At 35.8% G+C, this 24,016-nt stretch overlaps 2 protein-coding genes across 2 annotated transcripts; both read left to right on the top strand.

Moving 5' to 3' along the window:
- Positions 1 to 415: 415 nt before the first annotated feature.
- LOC21389989 (LIM domain-containing protein PLIM2b) lies at positions 416 to 2,820 on the top strand. The gene is made up of 5 exons (XM_024173004.1): positions 416 to 550; positions 907 to 1,006; positions 1,210 to 1,241; positions 1,426 to 1,515; positions 2,549 to 2,820. The coding sequence occupies exons 1-5, from the start codon at positions 416 to 418 to the stop codon at positions 2,771 to 2,773; spliced, it is 582 nt and encodes a 193-aa protein (XP_024028772.1). The 3' UTR covers positions 2,774 to 2,820.
- A 5,014-nt stretch (positions 2,821 to 7,834) lies between these two features.
- Positions 7,835 to 23,572, top strand: LOC21389986 (K(+) efflux antiporter 2, chloroplastic). The gene is made up of 21 exons (XM_010109313.2): positions 7,835 to 7,977; positions 8,320 to 10,037; positions 10,658 to 10,829; positions 10,925 to 11,015; positions 16,009 to 16,145; positions 16,285 to 16,344; positions 16,455 to 16,574; positions 16,764 to 16,832; positions 17,255 to 17,320; positions 17,744 to 17,833; positions 18,532 to 18,636; positions 18,722 to 18,850; positions 19,738 to 19,947; positions 20,481 to 20,630; positions 20,704 to 20,757; positions 20,873 to 20,931; positions 21,366 to 21,432; positions 21,509 to 21,685; positions 21,899 to 21,955; positions 22,977 to 23,051; positions 23,169 to 23,572. The coding sequence occupies exons 2-21, from the start codon at positions 8,425 to 8,427 to the stop codon at positions 23,286 to 23,288; spliced, it is 3,621 nt and encodes a 1,206-aa protein (XP_010107615.2). The 5' UTR covers positions 7,835 to 7,977; positions 8,320 to 8,424; the 3' UTR covers positions 23,289 to 23,572.
- The last annotated feature ends 444 nt before the right edge of the window (positions 23,573 to 24,016 follow it).

Genomic DNA, 24,016 nt, shown 5'->3' with positions numbered 1-24,016 from the left:
TGTCCATCTTAAGAACCTTGAAAAAGTCAAAGTCAAGCACACCAATTCCTTCTTTTACTCCAATTCAATCGGATAACGTCCACAATTTTGGAGCATTCATTTCCCATATTTACTTCACATGTTTGGGATCTCCGTTCACTTGTCCTTCATTTACTGGCCTTTATGAAATCCGTTATAATCTGACATATAAAAATAAATTGGCTCTTTTTAGGAGGACCAAATTAAGACTTTGTTCAATATATCCCTTTTGTCTTCTCACATCCACGGTGCTTCTTTTTTCAAACCCTTCTCTATTGATTCCTCTTAATTATCTGAAAATAAATCAGAAAGAACACATTTTTTTTAATATATAAAAAAAAACTGCGCAAAATTTTGTTTTGTTAGCGTTTTTCTGAAGAAGGGGAAAAGAAAAAAGATGGCATTTACAGGAACTTTGGATAAATGCAAGGCTTGTAACAAGACTGTTTACGTGGTTGACATGATGTCTCTTGAAGGAGTGCCTTACCATAAATCCTGCTTCAAATGCAGCCATTGCAAAGGAACTCTCTCGGTATATAAATTTCTTCTTTTATTCCTTTTTTTTTTTTAATTGTTTCTTCTCTCACGTACATACATTTTTCTTTACCAGAAATACAATGAAATTGTCTCTCAAAAAAAAAAAAAAAAAAAAATGGAATGAAATTTGTTGTTGCTGTTGTGAAGAGATCTTTGAAAATGTAATTCTAAGATCTAGATAAAAGTATATGATACTATAAGTAATATGGATCAAACGATGAAAAAGAAAAAATGAAGAAGCCTAATCTTATGAGGAAAAGTGTTAATACATTTGTTTATTGTGTATGTGTGTAAATGATCAAATAATATGAGCAGTTTAAAAGAGGCCTAATTCTGAATAATGTTTGACAGATGAGCAGCTACTCCTGGATGGATGGAGTCCTCTACTGCAAGCCTCATTTTGAGCAGCTTTTCAAGGAATCTGGAAATTTTAGTAAGAATTTCCAGACAGGTATTAACATTTCAACACTCTTGCTTAAAAAAAAAAAAAAAAAAAACATTTTTCACTTCTTCCTTTATTATTATTTTTTAATATCTAACAGTAATAACTGCCCTTTTTTGCTTTCTTTCTTTTTCCTTCTTTCTTCTTTTGAGTTTTCCTTTTGGGTTTATTTGCTAACAACAATAAACGTGTGGGTGAAAAATTTGTCACAGCAAAGTCTTCTGAGAGACAGAATGATCAACTGGTATATCTACTTTTCCAAATTCTCCTTGTATTATTTTGATTGTCTCATGGAATTAATGAAGATATTCTAATAGAATATGGATCCTTTTTACCTTTAAATATGGAACAAACAAATATTTCTCATCCATATTTCCAGTTCATTAGTATAAGAGTTGAATTATGATGTAAATTTTAATTTTCTACAGGCAAGGGCCCCCAGCAAGCTCTCTTCCTTGTTCTCTGGAACCCAAGACAAATGTGCCACTTGCTCAAAAACTGTTTATCCTCTGGAGAAGGTTTGTGATTCTTAAGAATTTTTCATTCTACAAAGAACATGTGTCTCAAACAGTAATGAAAGACAATTGGAAAGGTAACAGATTTGGAAAGTAAAATAAAAAAATAAGAATGAGAGTCGTTGATTTACTTTCTAGTGTTTAATTATTTACCTATTGAAAGGTAGGATGAGAAACAATCTAATTCCTTTTCTCATTTTTACTAGACTTACATAAACAATCATTCGCTTATAATGTGAAACTATAAGAGTAAATTTGATATCTATTCTCTTTTAAGGGTGAGTCTTTACAAATCTTTTATATTCTTTGTATTGCATAGCGCATCCTAAACTACCATTTTTAATTTTGAAAGTAAGCACATGATTAAATGGAAAAGAGAAACACTCGTCTATTTCTCTTTCAATGAAATAAACACAAAGAAGCTATATAAGATTCTACTAGAAAGATTTTATTATCATCTTGATATGCTAATTGGGTGCTAATAAAAAGATACATTGAAACCAGTAATCAAATAGGAAAATATTGAGCTTCTTTGGCTTCTAGTCCAAATATTGTGACGCGCAAGTGCTATGATTAGTTAGATTAGAAATTGGTGCTTAACCCCATTTGTAACGGATAGATATTGCTCCATAAAATGTTATTGGACAAGTACAACGATATAATACTTTTAAGTGTTCGAATACTTGTAATATACTTCTAATTAAGTAAATTATGTGACGTAGAGAAATGCGAGTATCAATCTTTCTGTTACTCTTATATCACTTTTTACATTTATTATTTGACACGTGGACTCCACTAATATGATATTATTATTTAGACAAAAAATGAGATAATAGAGTTCACGTGTCAAATAATAAATGCAGGGAGTGATAAAAAGAGTGATTCTAACATATCTCTTATGAAGCAATGTCATCGTGTAAAATCACATGTTGTTTTATTTTTCTCAAATATGCCTTTCTTAATTATGATTTATGTTTCGTTATCTTTTTCTTTCCTTAATCTTTTCTTCGGAAAATCTTGTTAATCAACTAAACAGGTCTCACTGGAAGGAGAGTGTTACCATAAGTCATGCTTCAGGTGTGCTCATGGAGGGTGTCCTCTTACACACTCATCCTATGCTGCTCTTGATGGAGTGCTCTACTGCAAGCACCACTTTCAGCAGCTCTTCATGGAGAAGGGCAACTACAGCCATGTCCTCAAAGCGGCTGCTAACAAGAAAAACGCCACTCCACCACCCGAGACAGCTGATCAGTCATCGTAACCGGCGGTTTCCGACATCTAGGCACAATTAAGGCTAATCTTAAATGAGCAGGGACTTAAATTAAACCTTATATCCTGGTCTTAATTATCTTCATAGTGTTACTGGGAACTTTTTACTGGGTGCAGAAAGGGATACATCCTCTCCAAATTTATGTCTAACTTGTTCAGCAAAATGAATTTTTGAGCTTGCTTAGCTAAGGGTTGAGAGATTGTTGAATTATGTCACTTTATACATGGATTAATAAATGAATTGTTTTTGTTGTTTTTCTTTTTCCTGCAAATTAGACAAGAATATGCATTCAATTTGATGAATAATATTTTATACTAAAGCACACCCCTAAGTGAGATTTTAGTTTTATGTGGATCCTCTCTGTTTTTGCTCTATTATTCCAAAGACAAATATGCCAGTTATTGCAAACATAGGTTAGCTGTAAATCATATATATAATATAAATACACATACACACATGTATAACCAATATTCCATTCCTATCAAAGAAGATTACATAAGGCGCGTTGAAATGTGAACAAGAGACATTACTATTTTATTTTATTTTATTTTTTTGAAACGGTAAGCACCCTTTGAGATTAGGGGAGCCTGAGCTTGAATCTTAGATCTCTCTATTAGTGAGAGTTTAAGGAGGAACCCACAACTACTCCGTCTAACTCTTGGGAGACATTACTGTTTTGTATTAGTAAGTATTCAATATTTGTTGTAAAAGTGTCTTTATATGATATTTGTTAGTCGTTTATCATTAAGATAAAATAATGTGCCATTGATACTAAAAGATAAAACGAGGTGTCATTTGAAATAAAATGACATGTCATTTTAGTAAGTTTACTAAAACATAAATGTGAAATGACGTTGGTTTTTTCTTTTTTTCTTTTTACTATTCTTTTATTGTTTAGATATGATAAATTTAGGGAAAAAGGAGACATTTATTTATTTTTTGCCATGAAAACCAACTACACTTCCACTTGAAGACAGAGATCCTTGGAAAGGGGTACGACTTTTCTTATCATTCTCAGTTGTGAATATACGAAGAATAAAAGAGTTGGAATGGAATCCCCACCACAGTTAAAAAAAAAAAAAAAAAAAAAAGCCTTTGTTTCGGTTTTTTGCTGGAAGCGTGCGTTTAAAATTCGTTCTAAAATAATTTTAATTTTAATATGAAAATAAAAATAAAAACGTTTTTAATTTCAAACAAAACTTATTTTTAAAAATGTATTTAGTAATTTTATTCTAAAATTATTTTTAATATAAAAAAAACAAAAATACTGTTTGATAATTCATTTATATTAATCTCAATTATTCATAAATCATAATAATAATGTACAGATCTAACATCAATCGAAGGGTAAGAATTCATCTAACATCAACAAAATTCATTTAATTCCTCACAAATATCAGCAAACAGCAATAAAAAAACATAGTGATAGAGACAGAGAGAACAATCACAATCGAAGGGCAATAATTCTTCTTTTTCCTTGCAATCCAAAACTCAGAATCTCAACAACCCAAAAACGATGCAACCGTAAAACGAAGAACACATAGAGGAGAAATGAGAGAAAAAGATGCAAATCCTGGGCAAAGTCATTAAAAAGTCAAAACACCTAGCAACACAAGATCAGAAAAAATAATCAGTCATATATGAAGTTGAGGAGAGGGATAAAGATTTCTCAAGTTTAACAAAATTTCAACCGTGAAAATTATTTCAAATCAGATTTTAATTAACTACAATCTTATTTCTTTCTCTATCTTCTCTCTTCTGCTCGCCGGAATCGTGAATGGGTGTTTGAGGTTCCGAGATGAAGGCGACAAGCACGGGTGGCTTGTGACTGATAAGGAACGGCGAGTTTTGATGGGAGGACAGAGAGTTTTGCGATGAGGGTCTGCTAGATCTTTGGGTCTCGCAACTACGACGACATATGTGGGCCTCGCATCCACGGCGACGAGTAGATCTGAGTTTGAGTTGAACAAAGAGGATATCCGGCAATGGAGGAGAGAGGACATTTCCAGATCTTCAGGCGAACGACCACTGTTTGCGGCGCCCTGGAAAACTTTAAAGCACGATTTATTCGCCGGCGATCGCGACGATGAGCTCGCAGCATCGCCAGCGAAAAGGCACGATTAAGGTTTCGGAAAACGGAGCTGAGTCGGCGAAGACGACAATGAAGACGAAGAGGCCGAGATTGGTGAGGTACGAGAAAATAGTGAGGAAAAATGAAAATGGGAAAAGGAAAACGAGTAAAAATCGTTTTCAGAAACTATGCGACTTTGTGAGAAAAGCCAAAAACGTTTTCAGTTTTGTTTTTGGTTGGATGGTGCTCCAAACACATTCTTCAGACCATTTCTATTTTTTGCTCCTCCGAAAACGTGAAAACGTTTCCAGAATGGGTTCCAAATAGCCACTTTGTTTTGCTTGTTTATTTGTTTGTTTTTTTTTTTCTCTCAATTTTATTTTATTTTTATTTTTAAATAATGTAGCAAATCACATTGGGAGACTTTCTTACTATATATTTCAAAGTAGAGCCATGAGTTACTGTGCATAGTACAGTAAAATATCAGTTTTGCCTCTTGAATTTAAATTGTTGAGTTTGCCTTTTTTTTTTTTTTTTTTCTTTTCTTCTTTTGTTCATGCGCAAGAGCTTTTAAGTCTTTTCTTATTTTATGGTCTGATTGTACACTTTTATTCTCAATTTTTTATTTCTTTATTTATTTTTGTATTTATTAATTTATATCAATTATTAATAAAAATTAACGTTTATTATTTTGAATACATATTTTAATAATTTTTTATCATTTCAATTTTGAACTAAAAGAAATAGACGACCCAAAAAATGCACAAAGACTAAATAATATAACTATTTTTAAATTTATACTACATATAATTAAAAATTTTCAACTCCTTTAATTATTATTATTAATTTTTTAAAAAATTTGTATTTTACAATTAAAAAAATAAAAGAAAAAAAGGAAAAAAAACTATAATACATTATAAGAAATTTTTAACTAAAATATTATATAAATATATCTATCTATATATAAACTAATCTTATACTTTAAAAAATTTTAACTTTTTATATAATATAACAGTATTTTTTTATAATAACGCGCGGACTTACCAATACTAAAATACGAATTTGCTCCTTTTTGTCATATAAAAAGTTGGTTTGTTCTTTTAGAGTTTAACTTGAGTATAATTCTTGAGTTGAATTTGAGTTATAACTTGAGTTGAACTTGTAACTTGAGTTTGTGTTTGGTTGTATACATTTGAGTTATGGTTTGAGATAAGAATCTTTTTGAGTTTGTGTTTGAGTGAATCAAAAGTTGAATTTGTATTTAGATAATATTTAAATAAAAACTCAATGCTGATGAAAAATTTTAATAGGGTATATGGGTCGTGTTTTATTCGTCTTTTCGTTGTCAACGCATAGAAAAAAAAATCATCTCAATCAGAATTAAAACGAAAAAGTTATAGTATTTTTAAGAATAGAAAAAATACTGTTTATTAATTTGAGTTTGAATTTCTGAACTCGAGTTGAAAGGGAAACTTGAACTCGAGCTTTAGTCATAAACTCAAGTTTGAATTCGAATTTAAACTCAAATTTAAACTTAAAAAAATATGAATTCAAATAAAGTTATAATTTAAATTATTTTTTTTTTGAGTTTTTTACCCAAAAAAAAGCCCTTAATTTTTATTTCTGTTGGGTTATTGGCTTTGGACACCAAAGTGTCCCTCGAGTCGTTTGACCAGCACTAAGAAGTCAGGAGTACATACAATTATACAAGTTTCGACAAAAAATGTTTGGCAAAAAAGAAAAAATCTTCAAAAAAAAAAAAAAAATCCAGACAAAATGACGTGTCCAGATGATTTTCCTGCAGGCCCACTCCACAAGCCCACTTAAATCCTCTTTATTTTATAGATTTTAATTTAGAATTTAAATTTTATTACAGTAAAATTTTTTTTTAAATAATTACATTTAATTTTTTTATTACAATAAAAAATTTTCACATAAAATTACATCTCAATTTAAATTAAAAACTCAAATCAACAAACTAAACGGATCTTTAACTTCTCTATTATTGGTACGTACTAGGGCCGGCAATATGGGTCACGACATGACGACACGATTCGAAAACGATACGAATTTTGCGGGCTAGGGTTGAGAGAAAAGAGGTTCGGGTTAGAATTGGGTCGACCTGAAATTGACACGAAAAACACGGGTCAATTTCGGGTTGGACCCGCCTAACCTGAACACGACACGAAACTCGTAAAAAACTAAAAAATACATATATTTTTCATTTCATATTTTAAATTTTATTATGAACTTGTAATATCATGATAGTTATACTCAAAATTTTATACTATTATTTACTCAATTTCAATGGATGTTATTGTAATTTAGTGTGTTATGAATTTTAAGTTATTTCTAATATGTAAAAAACTAAATAAAAGTATACAATTTTCGTGTCAATTTTGAATTCACGAGTCAATTTCGTGTCACTGGTCATTTTCAGGTCGTGTCGTGTCAACTCGTAAAGTGGTCGTGTCGTGTTCGTGTTGCGATTTTTAAAAAATTTCGTGTCACAGGTCGTATTCGGGTTGACTGTAAATTTAAAAAGAAACGATCAAAACACGACACGTGACACAAATTACCACCTATAGTACATACTTTGCACGCTCTCTATTCACGAGTGAGCACGCGCCTCTTGAAAGAAGAATATTCGTAGCATATATTGCGTAAGCAATTAAAAATTTATCCAATCAAGGCCATTTTAGGGGTCGTTTGGTTAGGGGATTTGTACCCTGATTCGAATCATGATTTATAATTTGTTACATTATTTTTTTTTCATAAAAAATACACGTAAATAAAAAATGATTCTAATTTCATGATTCTAATCCATGAACCAAACAACTCCTCAGTAAATTTGCCCAAAAAATCAGCAAATTAACAGTTTCTTTTTTTTTTCCTTCCTTTTAATTTTTGTTTTAATTTTTGTTTTTGGTCTTAAAGCTAATTTGTTTGTAATTTTTCCCCCTTCCAGGCGGAGAGTTGTCTGAGAGAAGGAGAGAGCAGAAACTGGAGCTCATTTTCTCTCACTCTCTGGGGAACCAAACAGACAAAAAAGCACACGTCGATTCCGTTTTCAGTTCTGTCATTTTCCCCCTAACTTTCTCGAACTCCGTCTTCGATTTCTCAGGTCCTCTTCCATTTTACCTTCTTTTGATCGGTTGGTCCGTCTGCTTCACAAACGTACAAAATGCATGCAGTTACAACAATCGCTTTAATCTATATACACAATACATACACGCAAATATATATACATATATGTCTATATGCAATTGTTACAGATTATTGTAATTTATTTACATGAATGATTTCATATTTGCTCGTATATTGAATATGTTATTGTATTGCGCCGATTCTTTTGCTCCTGAAGGATGTATATCAATCGTTTTAGGGTTCTAGATTTTTTTTTCCCTGATGTTTTCTTGATTGGTTTCGGGATTAATAGACGTGACTACGGTTTTGTGCATTTCAGGTGTTCGATTAAATGCCACTTAGAAATGAGAGTTTATGAAATGGGTTACAGATAGTGTTACTTAGTGGTTTTGTTCGTGAAGGTTGTTCTTAGAATTGGGACATTATGGATCTCGGTTGTGGTCTTCGGCAGCCGAATGTGTTACGCTGTAGTGAAGGGACGAGTCGTAAAACATTTGACCGTTTTGATTCGCACATCTTGTTTAATTTGAGGACCGGTAAGAAGGCAAAGAAAATTACGAGTTTGAGTGGTTTTGGGAATGCAAGTTTGGCTGCTAGAGTGAAATCTGATGGCCGTTATGTACTTAGTTTAGATCATAGAGCATCGTTGTTTTGTAGTTTCCATACTACTTTCCGAGGCAGAAGAGCAGTTTGGTCGCAGTGTCAGAATAATGATTCTTTAGCATACATAAATGGAAACGGGCCAAATGCAGAATCCTTGGAAAGTGGTGATGAATCAGGGGGGGAGACCGACCATGGTAGCGAGTTGAGTGGATCTAGAGAAGAAGGGGGAGAACAAGAAGGAGAAAAGGAGGCACCTAGTCTGGGTGAATTGAGGGAACTGCTGCAAAAGGCCATTACAGAATTGGAAGTTGCACGGCTCAACAGTACAATGTTTGAGGAAAAGGCGCAGAGGATATCTGAAGCTGCAATAGCTCTGCAGGATGAGGCAACGAATGCTTGGACTAATGTTAATCTAAAACTTGATAACATTCAGCAGATTGTGAATGAAGAATCCATTGCAAAAGAAGCAGTCCAGAGAGCGACGATGGCTCTTTCATTAGCAGAGGCGAGGCTTCAGGTGGCAGTAGAATCTTTAGAGGCTGCAAAAGGTGGGGCTGAATCTCCAGACACTTCAGGAGCGAGTGCGCTTCAAAGAGATGTTACGGAAGATGAAAAGGCTCTTTTGGATGCTCAGGAAGATATTAGGGAATGCCAGGTGAATTTGGCAAATTGCGAGGCAGAGTTGAAGCAGCTACAGAGTAAAAAGGAGGAGCTGCAGAAACAGGTGGATAGGTTGAATGAGATTGCAGAGAAAACGCAGCTGGATGCTCTAAAAGCTGAGGAAGATGTGACAAACATAATGCTTTTGGCTGAGCAAGCTGTTGCATTTGAGCTGGAGGCTACACAACGTCTGAATGATGCAGAAATTGCATTGCAAAAGGCAGAGAAGACTCTTTCCAGCTCTACTGTTGATACTACAGAAACAGCTCAAGGGCAGTTGTTAGGTGATGATACTGCTGCTCAGGAGGAGGATAGAGTGGTTCAAGGAAGTTCTGAAGATATCTCTGTTGAATGGGATATAGATGTCTTGATAGATGGCGATTCGTCGGTTGTCAAGACTTTACCAGATAGTCTATCTGAAAAAACCAGCCAGAGTTCTGAAGACTCGGATCAAACTCAATATTTGAGTGATCATGAGAACGGAAAGTTGACTTTAGACTCTCAAAAAGAAGCTGATGCAGAACCAGAAAAGTCAAAGAATGTTGTTCAATCCAAAAAACTGGAAACTCAAAAGGATCTAACTAAGGACAGTTCATCCTCGAATGCTCCTAAAGCGTTATTGAAGAAATCTTCCCGATTCTTTTCTGCATCATTCTTCTCTTTTACTGTAGATGGGAAAGAGTTAACACCAGCATCAGTCTTTCATGGTGTAATGGAGTCCATGAGGGAGCAATGGCCCAAGCTCATTTTTGGGCTCGTACTATTTGGAGCAGGGTATGTGTTATTATTACTGTATTTTCTTTCAATTAATTGTTTTGCATATATCTTTTATAGAAAAAGAATGGAAGAAAGAGATATCAGGTTTGTTTGACAAATTGAGTTGCATTTGTCTCCAATATTCATACGATATAATGCTGTGTCGTACATGGAGTTATTCTAGATCTATAAAACAAGTTTTTTTTTTCTGCTTTGCTCAGCATTGCATTGTGTTTGGTTTGTTCTGCGAGGTGCATCAAACTTATTTTGAGACTGATATAAACGCAATATAATAACTGGGTAATATACAATTATGAAAGCTCCCATACATTTCCTCTCTTTAAGGTTTCCCTTTCTTTCTTAATTAAGCATGAATGCTGTGAAGATATAATGACATAAAGGAGCCTTGCACATCATCCTTTATAACTTATAAGCGTTTCTCTTTCTTGCAAATGCAATTGAGAAGCTACTAGATTTTTCCCTCATAGTGAAAACTTTGTCTACAATTACTTTTCTTCCTTAGTTCTTCACAAAGGATTCTGCAATTTTATCTCTTTTGATGAAACTCTCAAGTATTAGATTGTTGTAAAGGCGTAAAATTTGCCTTAAATTATCCAAGATGCTGAAATTTATGCCAGGGTCACCTTTTATGCCAATCGAGTGGAAAGGAGTACTCAGCTGCTACAACAGCCAGATGTCATCTCCACTACCATTGAAGAAGTCTCATTAAGTGCAAAGCCCGTAGTTCGACAATTGCGGAAGATTCCCAAAAGAATTAAAAAATTAATTGAGATGCTCCCACATCAAGAGGTATGTTGTCTGTTACTAAGTTGTTTATACATGTTTTTTCCTTCAGTATATTGTGTCCCGTTTTTTCTTGTCTGATTTTCTACTCATTTCCTCAGGTGAATGAGGAGGAAGCTTCCCTCTTTGACGTCTTATGGTTATTGCTAGCAAGTGTAATATTTGTGCCCATATTTCAGAAAATTCCTGGAGGTAAGTGATTTTATCTTTGTCGATTGTATAGTTTTAAGTAGACCCTCCATCATACCCCATCAACCAAAGCTAGGGATGTGTAGGTCTAACTTTAGGAGCACAATGTTCAGTTTGATGGTTGAGCAAAAAAAAAAAAAAAAAGAAGTTTGGTTTGATGAAGAAAAATTGTTCTTGCTCTATGCAAGTAAAATTCGGTATTGAGGAAAAACAAATGAGAGAATAGCTTATTCATTAATTCCGAATTAGGTTACAACAAGAGGTATAAATACAAATATGAGAGCCAAAGAATCAGCAAAAGAATCTCCTAAAAATCTGGAAATAAACCACCAGAATATACAGCTAGCTAAATCTCCTAAGAATCAGGAAACTAACAAAAATATTCTATAAAAAAACTTTCCCAAAATAACCCACATAATCCGACACTCCCCCTCAAGCTGGTAAATGGATGTCTTCCATTCCAAGCTTGTTAATTATATTCTGAAACATGGCATTTGACAGGCCCTTGGTGAGAACATTCGCCAATTGATCCTTTGAAGAAACAAACGGAGTGCAAATTAAGCCACTTTCGAGTTTTTCCTTAATAAAGTGCCTATTGACTTCTATATGCTTCGTCCTGTAGTGTTGCACGGGGTTATGAGCTATACTGATAGCTGATTTATTGTCGCAGTACAACCTCATTGGTCCTTCCCACTTTATCTTCAAGTCGTCCAATATAATCTTCAACCACAACAGTTCACAAATTCCCACTGCCATTGATCTAAATTCTGACTCTGCACTTGACCTTGCAACCACATTCTGTTTTTTACTTCTCCATGTGACAAGGTTTCCTCCTACAAAAGTACAGTAACCCGAGGTTGACCTTCTGTCGTCTAATGATCCTGCATAATCCGCGTCGGTATAGGCTTCGAGGGTCATGTGTTGTCCTCTTTTGAACAAAATACCTTTCCCAGGGTTGCCCTTCAGGTATTGCAGAATTCTGTGGACCGCCTTGAGATGCATTTCCTTAGGGTTGTGCATGAATTTGCTTACAACACTGACAGCAAATCCAATATCTGGCCTTGTGTGTGTCAAATAAATTAGCTTTCCAACAAGCCTCTGATAGGAACTTTTATCTATTGCCGAATCTTCAAGTGCCTCACATAGTCCATGGTTGAACTCAATAGGTGTATCCATAGGTTTACAGCCTAGCTTCCCTGTCTCCTTTAGCAAATCCAGTACATACTTTTGTTGTGAAATGAAAATTCCTTGCTTTGAGTGAGCCACCTCAATACCAAGAAAGTATTTTAATCTCCCAAGCTCCTTTATATCAAATTCCTTCAGAAGCCGCTACTTTAACTCTCGCATTTCTCTAGTATCATTGCCTGTTACTATCATGTCATCTACATACACCAATAAAGCCGTCACTCCCCTTGAATCCGAATGTCTCACAAACAAGGTATGGTCACCTTGGCTTTGCTTGTATCCTGCGGCAATCATTACCTTGGTGAGTCTTCCAAACCAAGCTCTTGGCAATTGCTTGAGCCCATAGAGCGCCTTCTTCAGCTTACATACCATACCTTCTTTTGATTCAAACCCTAGAGGAACTTCCATATATTTCTCTTCCTCCAGATCTCCGTGCAAAAAGGCATTTTTAACATCAAATTGATGTGGAGTCCATCCGAAATTTGCAGCCAACGACAACTGGACTCGCACTGTGCTCATCTTTGCAACCGGTGCAAACGTCTCAAGATAATCGATGCCATAGGTTTGAGTATACCCTTTGGCAACCAACCTCGCTTTATATCTTTCAATTGAGCCATCCGACTTGTATTTTACGGTGAACACCCATCTACATCCAACTAGTTTAACCCCTTTTGGCAACTCGACCAACTCCCACGTATTATTCTTCACAAGTGCCTCCATCTCCACTTTCATAGCATTCTCCCATTTCTTGTCCCCTAGTGCCTCAGATAAATTTCTTGGAATGGTTATGGTATGGAGACTACTTAGGAAGGCTCTACGACTTTGGGAGAGGTTTTGGTAGGTCAGAAATAGGTATAGTGGATGTTTGGTGCAAGCTCTAGTTCCTTTTCTGAGTGCAATGGGTAGGTCCTCATCATCTGGTTTTTCATGATTATCTGGGGGTTGGCTAGATTCGGCTGGTGATGTTTGTCTTTCTGTGGTTAAGATACCAGTTTCGGGAATCTGAACAGTAGCACTAACCAGAGATTGTACCTGCACGGATTGAGGAACGCGAACTTTCTTCCTGAAATATTGCTTCAATGGTTGAGCATTGTCTTGGATTCCCTCATCTGACGGTGGAACTGGACCAGGAACAGACTCGGGAGGAATGGTAGATGGAATAGACTCGGGAGGAATGGACTGGACGGATGGGACTTGAGATGGAAAGTCAAGAAGCAAGTCCCTCGCTCTATCTTCAACTAAATTCTCACCCTGAAGATAGGTATGTTGAAAGAAGGACTCATTTTCAACGAATGTAACATCAGCAGTAACAAAGAATTTTCTTGTGGATGGATGGAAACACTTATACCCCTTTTGGGTAGAAGAATATCCGATAAAGACACAACGAAGAGCACGTGGATCACGTTTCCCTCTGTTTTGAGAATGAACATGAACAAAGGCAACACTCCCAAAAATTCTAGGAATGAGGTTATTGGAAGCCTGGAAGTTAGGAAAAATATTCATTAGAATTTCCATGGGACTTTTGAAGTTAAGAACCCTTGTAGGAAGTCTGTTGATAAGATGGGCAGCAGTTAGAACTGCTTCCCCCCAGTATGATTTAGGAACATGTTTGTGAAACAAGAAGTTCACACTCATTACAATGAAAAAACTCTAGTTTGGACCCTTTGAACAAGGAAGGAAACATCAACTTAAGAACACTGAATGAAGGATGACCTAAACGACAATGATAAAGCCAAATTTATTTTTGTTTGACATGACCGACTCTGAAAGAAATGTTGCAGATGGGGAATCTTCGACCTTAGCTCTTCCACTTCGACTTTCCAGGTAGTAAAGACCGTCCCTCTCACTAGCATGTCCAATCTTCCTCTTTGTGCCTTGTTCCTGAAACACACAATGTGATGGAAAGAACGTTACACTGCAATTGAGATATTTGGTGAGTTTCCGAATAGAAACTAAATTTGCCGACAATTTTGGAACATGAAGAACATTTTTAAGGGTGAGGGAATTATTGATATAAATGTCTCCTTGTCCAGCTACGGTAGTAACTGATCCATCAGCGATAGTTATCTTTCGGTGACTAGAACATGGTGTGTAGGACGTGAAATATTTAGGGGTATAGGTCATATGGTCGGTGGCTCCGGAGTCTATCACCCAAGTACGTGGAGAAATTTTTTCTGAGACACTAATAGCACAAGAAGAGGAAGAAATACCTGAAAACGCCAGTGAGCATGTACCACCCGTACCTGTCGTGGAAGGTTTTTCAAGTGTCTCCAAAAAACTCCTTAATTTTTCAATTCCTTCCTTGTGAAAACCTAGTGTCAGATCATGCGAACCAGAACCTCCTTCATCATGTGATTGAGTGCTCGCAACATGTGCTTGTCCCCTGTCATTAGCAGCCCGGTTGGGTCTCCCGTGAAGCTTCCAGCAGCGGTCCCTGGTATGGTGGTGTTTTTTGCAGTATGTGCAAAACAGTGAGTCCCTATCCCTTTTGGCGGATTTGGATTGATTGGCAGGAACAAATGGTTGATTGGCTGGAACAAATGGTGAAATAGGGATGGTTTCCTTCCCTTCATTAGCCTTCACAGCTTTGGACACCATGGCAGATCCGTCTCCTCCATCTGTCTCCAACATAACACTTCTTCTTCCTTCCTCTCCACGAATAATCGAAATGGTTTCGTTTAATGACGGCAATTCTGGTTTCCCCAAAATCTGCACTCTGACCGCATCAAAGTCAACATTGAGACCGGCAAGAAAGTCATAGATACGTTCCTTCTCAACAAATCGCTTTAAAATCGCTGCATCCTCACTACAACGCATCTGAATGCATTGATAGTGGTCCATTTCTTGCCACAGGCCTTGTAAAAAACTTGAATATTCTGTGACAGTTCGTGTACCTTGTTTGGCTGCATTAATCTTTGTCTTAACTTCATAGATTTGAGCAGCATCATTGACCTTGGAATATGTTTGTCGGATAGCATCCCAAATTTCCTTGGCGGATCCGAGAAACATGCACGTATCGCTTATCTCTGGTAGCATCGAATTCCATAACCAAGACATCACCATCGAATCTTGTTCATCCCACGCAGCAAACTTCGGATCGTCCTTTGAAGGACCCGTGCCTAGTAAGTGGCTTAATTTTCCCCGTCCCTTCAAGAACGTCCGAACAAGCTGTGACCATTTCAAATAATTCTTTCCGTTCAGTTGATATGCTGCATGAATATTTTGTAGGTCTCCGGGCTGGACAGCAGCTACACTCTTTGTTACTGGAGTGCCCGATGTTGTTGTGGTTTCCGCAGACTCAGACATGGTTAAGAGATCGGCCAGAAAGAAGAGAGAATGGACGAATGGAATCGAAGAAGGAATTCGGCCAGACTATTACGGAAGAAATCTCAGGAATAAGCCTAAAGCTCTGATACCATGAGGAAAAACAAATGAGAGAATAGCTTATTCATTAATTCCGAATTAGGTTACAACAGGAGGTATAAATACAAATATGAGAGCCAAAGAATCAGCAAAAGAATCTCCTAAAAATCTAGAAAGAAACCACCAGAATATACAGCTAGCTAAATCTCCTAAGAATCAGGAAACTAACAAAAATATTCTATAATAAAACTTTCCCAAAATAACCCACATAATCCGACAGGTATGATGAAGGAAAATTCTTCTTCCTTTTTTTTTTCTTTTTTTTTTCTTTTTTAAAATGCAAGTGCAATCTGCATCAATGAAATTGGTTTAAACATTTCTTATCACTCCCAAATTATAATTTATCCTTTCATTGAGTGGTGTATCTTTTGTATACTGCAATTTGTAGGCAGTCCCGTCCTTGGGTATCTTGCTGCTGGCATCTTAATTGGGCCATATGGCCTCTCCATAATACGTCATGTACATGGGACAAAAGCAATTGCTGAATTTGGAGTTGTCTTCCTTCTGTTCAATATTGGCCTTGAGGTGGAGTCTATTCTAGATTTGCCCCTATAACTTTTCTTTGGAATTTTGACATGCATAGCTAGGAATGAATTCTGTACCCTATTTGAATTTGAGTGAAAAGCATTAGCGCTAGCTACTAATACTTTGTTTCATTTTTTAGCTCTCTGTTGAAAGGTTGAGTTCCATGAAGAAATATGTTTTTGGATTAGGCTCTGCGCAGGTGATTTTAAACTTATTTTTATCAGAATGTTTTGTTTCTAGCAATTTTCTAACTTCTCTTCTACGTTATTGGTTTGAAATTTTGGAATCTTAATATTCCTGTAAATGCAGGTTCTGGCAACAGCCGTGGTGGTTGGCTTGGTTGCTCATTATGTTTGTGGACAGCCTGTTCCTGCTGCAATTGTCATTGGAAATGGCTTGGCTTTATCATCCACTGCAGTCGTCTTGCAGGTACTGGTTATAAGCAATTTTAGCAAATATATTTCTAACATTCTGATCTAAATCCATTTTTTCACTGCACTAAACTCCCTTTCATTGGTGAAACACTTGTCACTTGATTTTTGTTGTAGGGTCCACCAGTCCAGTTATTAACATCCTTGTTGAGGCAAAAGGAATTAATTTGCATGTTTTATTCTGCAGGTGCTGCAAGAACGGGGAGAAAGCACATCACGTCATGGACGCGCTACATTTTCAGTTTTACTTTTCCAGGTTTGGATTTTTTTTTCCTTGCTAAATCTACTTTTCCAGATTATTATAGTGTTTTAAAGAATGGTTTAAGGGGCTATGAATTTGGTATTAAGTTGAGAATGGGGTTATAACATGTCCCATTAGTGCCATCATTGTAATTGTCATGCCACCTGCAGTTTTTGTTTCTCCACACTTGAATCTGTGTGTTATTTATCATTGTTCAGGTTTTAAACTTTGTAGTTATCTTAATTGTTGATAGGAATCCCCTTTCCACAGACACACACAAAAAAAAAAAGGTTGATAGGAATGTGCCTCCATTGATAGTTATACCCAGCTTCTCTTTGTGCTTTTAATAAACTTTTGTTAGTATATCTTCTGTTCTAAATCATGCGGCTAGAATAACTTAAATTTTCTCATTTTTGATTCTTTTTTTTTTTTTTCAGGATCTGGCAGTCGTGGTTCTGCTTATACTTATACCTCTTATCTCACCAAATTCATCCAAAGGAGGGGTAAGATGCTTTAAAGTTTGTGTTTCCTACTTTTACAGGGGGTGATATCTTTTGTTATCCCTTGTCAAGCATTTTATGATGGTATTATTAGCTTTTCCTACTTCGGTTTCACACTTTTATACTAACCTGCAATGTTTAAGACACATACGGCTACAGGCCTTTGAAGAGCAAACTTACAGTGTCTCCATAATCATATTAGTTTTGGGAAGCTGCCCTTTAATTTCTTAATCAAATCAGTTTTTAGATAGTATCATTTCCCTAGAGTGTCATATAAGTGCTTCTGACATAGTATGAACAACTAAGAAACATTTTGAATAGTAAGAAGTTATATAGCAAGGAGCCTCCCTGGTACAGTAAAAATTGGATATGAATGAAAGAATTCATCTTTATAAGTCAATCTTTAACTTATCGCCAACTTTTCAGGTTGGTTTTCAAGCCATTGCTGAAGCTCTTGGACTTGCTGCTGTAAAAGCTGTAGTTGCCATCAGTGCCATTATTGCTGGTGGACGCTTGGTATGTCTTCATATGTCAAAGCCCAAAGGCTTTCATAATCATGACTGCTCTAAAATTATCAATTGGTAGTGTGTCTATTTATGCTATTAAATCTTTGTGCTTCACTTTTTCATCTTTGTAAGCTTAGGTGCCCCATTGATCGTAATCTATGATGATATATATGATTATACGGATGGTTTTAGCAATACTTCTGATCAACTAATAGCATGTCTTGCCAAAAACTGACAGTAATTGTTCATAAATAAGTTTGATTGTACCCTGAACTAAAATATGAGTGACATCACTGATTGATTAGTTTAATGAGAAACTGAATATTTCTTTGGATTGAGCACAATTGTTCCTAGTATGCAGAAGTAATCTTCGTCCTTGACATTATATTATTCGTGATCACTAGCATCTTGGGACATTTGCCAAGAAAAAAACAACCTTGGTATATTTGCAAAATTTCTTTTACACTTCTGTTGATTAGATCTGTAAGTGACTGATTAGTTTGTGTAGTTCTAGATCAAAACTTCTGTAATATCTCAGTCACCCTGGTGTGATCTATGAAAAGTAGGCGGGGAAGGTGTATAAACGTTTTGATGAAAATACTGCTTGTCACTCATCTTACTGGGCCTCTACATGACAATTTTGATTTTTGATTGCATCATCTTTTATGTTTTGCCATGCACTTAACTTCTTTTTGTGTGTTCCTGCAGCTTCTTCGACCAATTTATAAGCAAATTGCAGAAAATCAAAACGCTGAGATCTTCTCTGCCAACACATTGCTTGTTATTCTGGGAACTAGTCTCCTAACTGCCAGGGTACTGGCATTGTGAATTTTCATTCTGTTTATACTTCCTTGGAGTTACATGATTGTTTCTCTCTCACTCTCTCTATCTTGAACAGGCTGGACTTTCCATGGCGTTGGGAGCATTTTTGGCTGGTTTGCTCCTTGCAGAAACTGAGTTTTCCTTGCAGGTTGAATCGGATATTGCTCCATATCGTGGCCTTTTATTGGGCCTCTTTTTCATGACGGTAGGTACTTCTTATTGGGAATGCTTTAACTGTAAATTCCATCGAGGATTTTGGTACTTTAGGACCATCTCTTGTATCAGTTTCTTGAATGAAGTTTTTATTTATAACATGATGTGTAGTATAAAACCCCAGTAAGTGATTGAGATTCTTTATCAGATTTCTTTGTTTGTTGTTTTACCATTGGCTTTTATCAGTTTTTGCTTTGTTTTCCTGATCCTTGATTGAGGACTCCTTGTCCTCTGGTGTACACTATTTCATCATTGTTAATGAAATCTTGTTTCTTTTTTCTTTTCTTTCTTTTCTTTTTCTTTTTTTTTTTTTCTTTCCATCTTCTTTCGTGTAAAAGCCAAAGTTAGCCGACCTGATTTGAACTTAAGCATTTAGTGGCTGGTGCTAGTGTTTCTTTTTACAGGTAGCAAAATTGATTTTCCTGATTCAACTTCTTTAGACTAAATATCCAAACCCTCCTTGGTTTCCAGTCTCGGACATTCTCATACAAATTTATAACATGGCACGCTTCTCATCACTTGTATTTATATATTTAGTTTGACCTTTCTGTATCTTTTTCTTTAGCGCAAGTGTATAGCCGCATATCCAATCCAGGACCATGCATGAGGGTGGGAAAAACATGTTTATAGCCATGAATCTTAGAGACTTAAGAGTATAAACTCAAAATTGGCCCATCTTACAGTATGATTATAACGTAGCCTCTTGGATAGCTGTTTGTGCTGCCTTATCCATGGACTTTGATAAAATCAAATGTATAATATCATTATTGCTCTTGAAAAGATGAGGCTATTGATACTTGATTTTAGTTGTATAACATGGAGTAATGCAGAGAATAATGCCTGAATATTTGCAATTAAATGCAACTTGTTCACTTGCAGGTGGGAATGTCTATTGATCCCAAACTTCTTGTTTCCAACTTCCCTGTCATTGCTGGAACATTGGGACTCTTAATTGGTGGAAAAACTCTATTGGTTGCTTTAGTTGGGAAATTATTTGGCATTTCAATAATATCTGCAATAAGAGTTGGTCTACTTCTTGCACCGGGAGGAGAATTTGCATTTGTTGCTTTCGGTGAAGCTGTTAATCAGGTTTGTAATGCTTTATTGATTGTGTCGCTCTTGTGGAAGTTGCTGGCAAAGGTTAAACACTGTTTTTCTTAATTAAATCATTTACATGGTCTTTGAGGCGTTTTGGCTTGCCGGCTAATTTGGATATCTATCTGCAGCGTGCCTGATTTTAATTTTATATCTTCTAGATGTCACTCGTCTTTGGGCATAACTTTTCAGAAAAGTATAATTGTTATGTAAGGCTGGTTATTTCTTTTCGTAATCCTCTCCAACACGCTCACCCTTCTCCCAAAAATAAATATTTTCTTTAAAAAATGAGGATGAACCAACAAGCTTCAAGCTGCTGAATCAAATGTTGAAACTGTTGGGTGGAAGAAATTTTGATTATTCTAATTATCAAGACTGTTTTGCTTGTACGTTTTCATAAAATTGATTGGAAATTTGTTATTGACAAGGAAAAAAAAATTTATTGTTAATTTTAACATTGAAATAAAACAGAGAATAAAAATCTATTTTTATTGCTAATATCACTTGGCCAAATTGTTCATGTCCAGGCAATAATGTCTCCCCAATTTTCTTCTTTACTGTTTCTTGTGGTGGGTATGTCAATGGCCCTCACTCCATGGCTAGCTGCTGGAGGCCAGTTAATTGCTTCTCGTTTTGAACAGCATGATGTTCGAAGTTTATTACCTGTTGAGAGTGAGGTAAAATGTTCAACGTGAGAAATTACTGCTATATGCTACAACTCAGATTCTGATGAGTTGATTAAATTTGCAGACGGATGATTTGCAAGATCATATTATTATTTGTGGATTTGGACGAGTTGGCCAGGTATTTCCGTTTTAGAGTAATCTTTTGCAAATTAATTAAAATCTTTCCTAATCAAACTTGTATAAATAAACATGTTTTCAATTTTAATAGCTGTACTTTGTCCCGTTTGTTCCAGATAATTGCCCAGCTTCTCTCAGAGCGTCTAATTCCATTTGTAGCTCTTGATGTGAGGAGGTAATATTGAGGATGTTAAGTCCTAAAAAAACGACAGCTTTCAAGCTTTGTGCATGATTAGTTTTCATTTTTGTTGGTATAATTTTCTGTTTTGTTGGATGAGTCCATAAAAGAACCAAATTGTATATCATGTGTTGACATATATAAGTGGCCCGTCTACGTCTTGATATAAGCGTCATATTATCGTTAAGAGAGTCAGAGGTGATAACAGGAGTATGTTTTGTGATTTTTTAACCATATATCAGCTAGTTTAGAAAATAAATAAATGAAGTAAATAACCAGGCGTATTATTGTTTCTGTTTCTTCACTTTTTCCACATTTGGACATTTCCTTGGTGATCTCCATCAATGTTTTGACGTTAAATAAACAATAAAGAGAATTGAGTAACTATAGTTGTTTTTGTTGTCCTTGTTGTTTTTGTTGTCCTTGTTCAGTGATAGAGTCGCAGTTGGACGTGCATTGGACCTTCCTGTTTATTTCGGAGATGCTGGCAGTCGAGAGGTAAAGCAACAGAAATCAGGAAGTTCTTGTGTGTATTTGCATGAATGATCTGACATATTCTCTACTGGATGCCTAGGTGCTGCATAAAGTAGGTGCTGAAAGAGCATGTGCTGCAGCAATAACTTTGGACACACCTGGTGCAAATTATAGAACTGTTTGGGCTCTGAGCAAGTACTTTCCTAACGTGAAGACTTTTGTACGTGCTCATGACGTTGATCATGGCCTTAACTTGGAAAAGGCTGGTGCTACAGCGGTAATGCTCTTGATACCTATTGTAGCTGTTTCCTTTGTTGATTATTTCCATGAAGCTAGGGCAATTCCATGGTATCGTACAAAGATTTGGGTGATTTTGCCTCTGGGTTATTGGTTATTGATTTCTTTTTGTCCTTGCTAGTAGAAATCAGTAACCTGGTTGCATTTATCTCCTATAATTTGCATAATTGTTTTTAACTCAGAAAACCTACAGGTAGTCCCGGAAACCTTGGAACCCAGTCTACAGTTGGCAGCTGCTGTTCTTGCTCAGGTAAATAATTTTTCTCAGCGGTATACATGTCTAGTTGCTTAGAAGTTTCGAACGTGTTGATTTTACTTTGACTCTTTGGTGTGGTATATTTTTCTAATTATGCTTAAAGTTATCTGTAATTATCCTTTTTAAATTGCCCCCTGATTTTTTTTTTTATATATTTTTTTTTTGCTTGAAAATTGCCCCCTGATTTACCATTATCCTTTTTGGGCGGCCTTTAATTTATCTAATCTTTCAACTGGGGGAACTCCTGCCTTCATAATGCTAAGCATTATTCCATTCCCATTTTCATTGCAATCCCATCTCGAAGTGCTACAGAAACTAACAGGAAGTTGAGGTTTTGCAATTGAATTCAAAAGTTATGTTTTGTACCTTTATCTTCTTTACCAGGATTTCGAGAAGTTTGAATGTGCGTTAAAAAACCCATTCCTAGATAGCCACTCAGTTTTGCCCCTATTTGTCAATCTAAAATCACAATGGTTTGATTTAATGTCATGTTAAATTGTTTTACTAAGCTATTTTGACGAGCTTCCCAGATCAAACTTATTCTGGAAAAGAATTTTGAAATGTGTGATAACTGTTGATATAAATGTTGCTTTTCCATACACCATGTCCATAAGTAGTCCAATGACTTGAAGAATCCCCGTTGCTCCAACTTGAAATTACGATTCCATTGCATATTTTTGTGATATCAGTGCCTCATTAAGATTTTTGTGAAGTCCATCAAGCCCATCATATGTTATTCTGTTCTGTCACTTGTACGCATTACTATTAAATGGACCACCTCTTAACTGTGGTATTATCAAGTGACCTACTACCTGCATTCGTATTAGCTTCGCCATCTCACTTGTAATAATATCCCTTACCTCCAGAATTAGCAGAACTAGGTTTTCTATTTATAACTTTGTAACACACTGTTGTAAAATATATGTACAGTTCTTTAGGAAATGATCATACCATTTGCTTTTGGGTTTTCTTTTTCATTTTTCTTTATTGTCATCTCCTCCTTGTTCTTGTTTAGGCTAAACTTCCAATGTCAGAGATTGCAGCAACTATCAACGAATTTAGGTCTCGGCACCTATCTGAGCTAGCCGAGGTACTAAATATAGAGCTATTTATTTCTTTAAGCCTATTTTCTTACAACCATTGTTTCTCGTGTAGCTCTTATAGTTGTCACCTGAAGTGATGTCTTTGGCATTTGTTTTGTCTCCAGCTGTGTCAAACTAGCGGAAGCTCACTTGGCTATGGGTTTTCGCGGGTCATGAATAAACCCAAAGCTCCGTCTTCAGATTCTTCAGATGAGAGTGTGACTGAAGGAACACTGGCAATATAAACATGCCAGATGCAAACGTAGGTGGAGAGAAGTAAAAAAAAATAAAGTAAACAAAAAAACGAAGTAAAAGGAAAATAAAGAACTGTATAGATCTTCCTTTTGGTACAAGTTGTACAGAGACATACTGAAAGAGGAATGCAGCAAATTATTGGCCCCATGAAAATATTTGATCGATTACGGCCTTTCATAAAATGTATCTTTTTTTCTAGAAACAGATGTCATTTTTGTTTATCAATCATCTGGATTCAATATGATGGACAACATTGCAAATTTTCTTTCTTATTTTCCACTGCAACTAATGGAGTCTTAGTTTTATGATTTTTAATTTTTTATAGGGAAGATATTAATTACTACATGCCTTAGGCTGTAAGTGCTCAGTGACGTAGTCCGGTTAGTCAAGGTCCTCAAGGACTCCTGCTCTTGAGCCCATCTATCTTGATTCATTGCATGCCCGCGAAAACCACCCCAATCCAACTCTCGCACACGAGTCACTATGACTGCATCCGGATGTTGAATCTCTACATCCTCTTAATACTCGCTCGACCTATAGGCCTACAGCTGCTCCCGGCGCCTGCCAAACCATTGTTTTATGTTATATATATATATATATTTACTTTATTCTTGTCATTCCTATATTTTAATTAAAATAGAAATTCAGCCATTCTTAAAATACTTTTAAAAAGTTGTTATATTTTTAACTCTTTTCTTGTTAATGAATAATATAGTGT

The sequence above is a fragment of the Morus notabilis genome, unplaced genomic scaffold (assembly GCF_000414095.1).
Source record: "Morus notabilis unplaced genomic scaffold, ASM41409v2 Scaffold215, whole genome shotgun sequence".
Classification (NCBI taxonomy): domain Eukaryota; kingdom Viridiplantae; phylum Streptophyta; class Magnoliopsida; order Rosales; family Moraceae; genus Morus; species Morus notabilis.
This window is presented reverse-complemented; position numbering and strand designations above follow the sequence as displayed.

Bases quoted from the DNA above. Each gene is read 5' to 3' on its own strand.
- LOC21389989 (XM_024173004.1), top strand. From the start codon at position 416: ATGGCATTTACAGGAACTTTGGATAAATGCAAGGCTTGTAACAAGACT. The intron at 1,242-1,425 runs GTATATCTACTT...AATTTTCTACAG, and splicing joins AGAGACAGAATGATCAACTG to GCAAGGGCCCCCAGCAAGCT. The intron at 1,516-2,548 runs GTTTGTGATTCT...TCAACTAAACAG, and splicing joins CTGTTTATCCTCTGGAGAAG to GTCTCACTGGAAGGAGAGTG.
- LOC21389986 (XM_010109313.2), top strand. From the start codon at position 8,425: ATGGATCTCGGTTGTGGTCTTCGGCAGCCGAATGTGTTACGCTGTAGT. The intron at 19,948-20,480 runs GTTTGTAATGCT...GTTCATGTCCAG, and splicing joins TCGGTGAAGCTGTTAATCAG to GCAATAATGTCTCCCCAATT. The intron at 21,433-21,508 runs GTAAAGCAACAG...CTGGATGCCTAG, and splicing joins GAGATGCTGGCAGTCGAGAG to GTGCTGCATAAAGTAGGTGC.